Genomic DNA, 5528 nt, shown 5'->3' with positions numbered 1-5528 from the left:
ACTATTTTAATTAGAACTAATATTTTTATACGTTTTATACGTAATTTTTTTTAAGACGTTTGCCGTTTTTTTCCGTAAAAATATTTTAAAATAAATTTTAAACATAGAACACCTTAATGCTAACTTATCCAATTCCACCTTTATAATTTGTGATAAAATTTTTCGAAATATTTATTTTCGTAATACAGACAAATAATAATTTATTAAAATAAAAATAATTTATTCCTTAATAGCGTTACAATTTTAAAATTATTTAATTTATTTAAGTTTTGTTTCTTTATTTTGGCTTTAAATATATTTATTTTAAATTTGATAACATGCAGTTTTAGTTTTTTTTTTTACCCTAATTGACCAAGAAGGTTATTTTTTGCAGATTAATTTCTATTTAGTCTGTGCGTTGTAAATTTAATTTTTTTAAACGTTCACAGTACTATAAAATAAAAGTGTTTATAATGTTAGCTTCCTAATAGAAAAATAAACGAGTAAATGAGTTATACTAACAAACATACCTAGAGAAATGCTAACAATAAGTCATGTTTCTAGTGTTGTCGCCATTTAAATGTTGTTTTGAAATAAATAAGGAATAGCCGTTAAATATCGTTAACAGCTGTTTCTATTAATTGTAATCTAACCTTTGCAGGGCAAATATAACCTTTCAAAGAAAGGCCTCATGTATTGTTTATATTATATTGTCTATTAGTCTATTGGAATAACCAATATTTTAATTATAATAAATATATTTTTAACGCGTGCATTTTAATCGATGATTTCGGGTTCAAACACAGGCAACACTGAATTTTTTGACCCGCATTGGAGCAGCGTGGTGGAATATGCTCCAAACCTTCTCTTCAAAGGGAGAGGAGGCCTTGGCCCAGCGGTGGGAAATTTACAGGTTGTAATGTAATGTAAATATATTTTTATAAATTTGTACGTCGGAATATAAACACGACAAAATCTTATAAATTTGTCATATATTTAAAACTAAAAAAAAAATCAACAACAATTACACAATAGTCAACAATGATACGAACAACAAACAACAGAACATAATTATTTGCACACAAATAAATATCACATTTGAATAACGAGGCGGTGATATCACCGAAACTAGATTAAGTATATTTACAGTTGAACCGCTTATAACTGGTTCAGACCAGATTGCACTGGCTCAAACTAGTTAGCGAAGCTTACAGGATAAGCTATGACACGCGTTTAGTGTTTGCCTCCCTTGTGGTGGTAGATATGTTTGTAGACAGGTACGTGTACTGGGTAGGGCTTAGGGATGGGCACCTCGACCTTCTTCTCTACTTCAACGGGGTAAGGCTTCTCAACTTCATAAGGTACAGGTTTCTCGACGGTGTAAGGGACAGGCTTTTCTACCACTTGATGGACGACCTAGAAGATAAAATAGAATTAAAAAAAGTAGTAATAAGAAATTGCCATACAATAAACTTTTATACTGTTTTTTTAAAATGTTCCTTTAACATATTTTTTTTATCATTACTAAAAAAGGATAAATCGTGATAAACGTATAAAGTTGCAGTCAAGTTACTTTTTTATTACGTTGAACTTTTTCTTTCAATCTTGGACAAGCTATTAAACGGAAATTAAAAAAAAAAACATAAAACTACTTTCAGTTAAAACGATCTCGATAAAGTATTATATAACACGTAGGTATATCCGAATTGCTAAATCTTGATCCATTATAAAGCAAATTTTTTTAACCCGCTCACGGTCCAATAACTCAAACTGACTTTCATCTTTACATAACGACAAATAACATCGTAAATGGCGCCACTACACTTGTCAATCACAAAAACACAATAGACGTGACATAATAGATCCCACGAACAGTGAAAATACTAAGTGAATAAGAGAAACCCAATAATATTATTGACAACGCAACATTGCTGACAATTTGTCTAATGAGATTATAATTACGATTATACTTATGAATTCTTTTGTTATGTGGCATTTGTATTGTATTTGAAACAACGTACGTTCTTTTTTTAAATTTAGAACGCGAAGCTGTCTGGAAATTGTGCAGGAGACAACAAAATACCATAAATTCAAATGGTAGTAAAAGTATAGCAAATGCGTGGTAAATACGTCATTTGAGAAAAATAATAACATTTACATAATTGAATAATACGAAAATGCTCAGAGTTAGAATATATTTAAGCATTAACATGCCCTATATAGAATCTTCATTTTTATTTCTTTATTATTATCAGTGATTATAAATGTCGATCAAATTGGTCTTATAAGCGGCTATTTAACAGCAGTATATCTTGTAGTATGGTATAATTTCCACCCCGGTAGCTGCTTCAGGGAGGGGGAGTTTTTCAGGTGTTGGATACCCTATATCATTTACTGTAGAAGTAAAAACATGTATGCAAAATTTAATGATGTACAGTTGATCATATAGTCATTACGGGTTAGGACTAGTTGGGATAACTCACCTTGTATACAGGGACGTGGATCGGTTGTTCAACTGTTACGTGCACGGGGTAAGGCTGAGGAATGGGTATCTTCACGTATTGAGGCACGGACACAGCGACCGGATGAGGTACTGGAACTCCTATCTTCTTAATCACGGTCACGTGGTACGGCTTGGTGTGCTCCGAGTGAGAGTGACCTTCGGGCTCCCATTCATCGGAGGGTCGCGCACTTGAATACGCGATCAAGGCGATGAGGACTGTTGTTCTCTGGAAAAGAAAATTTATTCATTATTATAAAGAACACTAATCATCTCCGAACGTCATTAGTAAGACGATATCATTAAATGTACAAGAAACTACCACCAAGAAAATGACTACCAGAACCTATCTGCAGCATCAGAAGGCTCGCAGATTCGTTGCCGGCCTTAAAGATATATAAATAGGCTCTTTTCTTGAATGTTCACAAGTCGTATTGGTTCGAAAAAATCAGCGGCAAAAGCTGGTTCTACAGAGTTGTGCGAGGCAGAAAATGCTTTACAAACCGCTCTGTTATGGATTTCCAGACATCGAGGTGGTGTGAATGAAAAATAAAACTACGTATCCGAGCTTCGTACTGGTTCTTACATAGAAGAATCTACATTTGAAATTGGTATATCATTTTTAATTTTAATGAAATCGCTCAAAATGGCCGTTCAAAAGATTTTTTAGCAGCATATTTGAATAAAGTAATTTCGATTTCGTTATTTGTATAAGCGTTGTACGTTATAATCATGGTCTAATTATATATTTAACTTAATCAATTATGTTAATTATTGTATTGAAGAATTGCTGCTGCTCAATTCAAACATTATAATAAATTTTGATTGATTGAAACATAATTATTACGTGTAATATATTACTTCCTGAATTCATCGATTCACTTAAACAGATACTTAATCAATTATTAATCAAAATATTATATCTAATATATGAATTAAGTTTTACAGTCACGTCACTATCAAATACATACATATATATAATACGACACGATAGAAACCGTTTTCGAAAACGCCAAAAATTTCTGTAAACCTTAAAAAAAAAAAAGAAGCTAAACGACATCGGCAATTAAGTCGTTATCAAGTTATGACGTTGTCAAGGGAGGTATTCATATTTATACACATATATATTTATATAAATATGTGTATAAATATAATTTGGACAATGAATAAACTCAATAAAGCTATTATTAATAAGAGTAAGGAAGTACATTAAAACCTTTCACCGAACGATTTATCTTATTACGTAACACGAACCTCACCTAGACGTAAGCGTTGCTTTAAGTCTAGACAATGGCACAAAGTAATTACCTTTATAACACACCTATTCCTGATAGAGGAAGTTATTTTTTTTAATATAGATTTAATCTTGAGCAAAGATCTAAAATAAATACCATATTTTGGAAATATAATTACATTTAAAATTGTATTACATTTAAAATAGTATTCATTTAAATTTTAATTGGTTTCAAAACGCAATTATTTTTGTACACTGCGTTATGGCTTAGTAACAAAATATAAAATTAGTTTTTTCCAGTTGCTGATATAATTTACACACATTTAATTATTGTGAATATAATTTATTCTGAATTAATTAATTTAAGGAGTGAATAAATATTTAACAAAATATTAAAATTGTACGAAAAAAATTATACCACTTATAAAGTACTTAGACGGTTACAGAAGTATATTTTATCTGTGATAATTTATGTCAAAATATTTAAAATTACTTCCTATGGTTTGAAATTGCGTAATAGGTTAAAAATGTAAAGAAATAACTTACGAATGCGATCATGTTGATGGAATTAGGTTGTGTTGGCTTCTTAGTATTGACTGATGCAGTTTCCGATCCCCACGAGCGTTTTATACTTGGTGAAATGAACAACGCGCCTTTCCATTCAGTGATAGGTTCTACGTACCGAGATGGCTAAGATAAAATTAATATTGCACTTCCTCCGCAATGCACGGTATACATTGAAGAATTAAACGCATATCATTATATTGGCGAAACTCGTTATCCGCAATGTATATCTTCGTAAAAGTTTTATAGTCTTTCGGTTCTCGGAATGGCATGATTACGATTTGATAGTACGCTTGCAGCGTAATAGGACCTTTTTTTGCTATTTTTATATTTATATGTTGCAGTTTTTTTTTTGAGATATTTGATGATAGAAAGTCTTGTACGGTATGTAATGTATTGTAAGATGTAGTTTTTTTGGTGTTTAATCCCGTTTCATATATTTTGTGTAGTATTAGAATAAGTAGAAAAAAATATTCGTCTCCTGGGTTCAAACTATCCTTACCATAATGTTTTTAGTAATTACAGAGCTGTGAGAAAAATATATCGACCCTAATTAGGTCGTATCACGAATAGACATCGCAGGGGTTTTAGTGGACAAGAATCGTAAATAACTTTGGTGATTCCGTAGGAATATGGCTAAGATTTCCCGAGTACCAAAAAGGGAGACTCTGTTTCTCTCTGTTAGAACCAAACGGTCTATTTAATAAAATTTGTCTTTAAGTTTTCAACACATTTGTTATTTGAATTATTTTAAATCCAATTATTTTTTTTATTTATTAGTACATTAAGGAAACTTAAATATATAAAGCTATTACTAAACGTGTGTTAATAGATACTGTATACATACTTATATATTTAGTTTGTATATTATGATAATTAGTATACCATTAGGTCCTAGTCATTTTATTAGCATTTATAAAACTTCACCTGTTCGTATGTCTGGGTCAAATATTGCCACTAAATTTAAAACCAGTTCCACATAGTCGATTACGTGGGAATATTGTCCAAAATTTTTTGGTGGTGACAACACAATCTAAGAATTGGTGCTAATAATAAATATTGTTTCTTTAAATACTAGTTTCTTGAAGTAGTCGCCTCGTCTCGCCTTAGTTTGGTTCATTTTTTACCCAGAAGATTGGAATTGCCATTCAACGGGGAAATGCTGCTAGCATTCATGCCACCATTCCAGGCGGTCATGATTTGTACAGTAATTATTTGTAGTTCTTATTTGTATATAGTTAATGTCTTAAT

General features: G+C 31.0%; 1 protein-coding gene across 1 annotated transcript; it reads right to left on the bottom strand.

The window, feature by feature from the left end:
* Nucleotides 1–1022: 1022 nt before the first annotated feature.
* Nucleotides 1023–4280, bottom strand: LOC125070994 (proline-rich protein 4-like). The gene is made up of 3 exons (XM_047681035.1): nt 4260–4280; nt 2463–2708; nt 1023–1395 (listed from the first exon to the last, which is right to left on the bottom strand). Exons 1-3 carry the CDS (start codon nt 4269–4271, stop codon nt 1213–1215), a joined length of 441 nt encoding a protein of 146 aa, XP_047536991.1. The 5' UTR covers nt 4272–4280; the 3' UTR covers nt 1023–1212.
* Nucleotides 4281–5528: the final 1248 nt, after the last annotated feature.

Source organism: Vanessa atalanta, chromosome 18 (genome assembly GCF_905147765.1).
Source record: "Vanessa atalanta chromosome 18, ilVanAtal1.2, whole genome shotgun sequence".
In the NCBI taxonomy this organism is placed as follows: Eukaryota; Metazoa; Arthropoda; class Insecta; order Lepidoptera; family Nymphalidae; genus Vanessa; species Vanessa atalanta.
Note: the sequence above shows the minus strand (reverse complement) of the source record. Positions and strands in the feature narration are given on the sequence as shown.

What these genes read in the sequence shown, in the direction of transcription:
- LOC125070994 (XM_047681035.1), bottom strand. An exon ending in TCCACGTCCCTGTATACAAG is followed by an intron (nt 1,396 to 2,462) that starts GTGAGTTATCCC and finishes TTTATCTTCTAG; the next exon opens with GTCGTCCATCAAGTGGTAGA.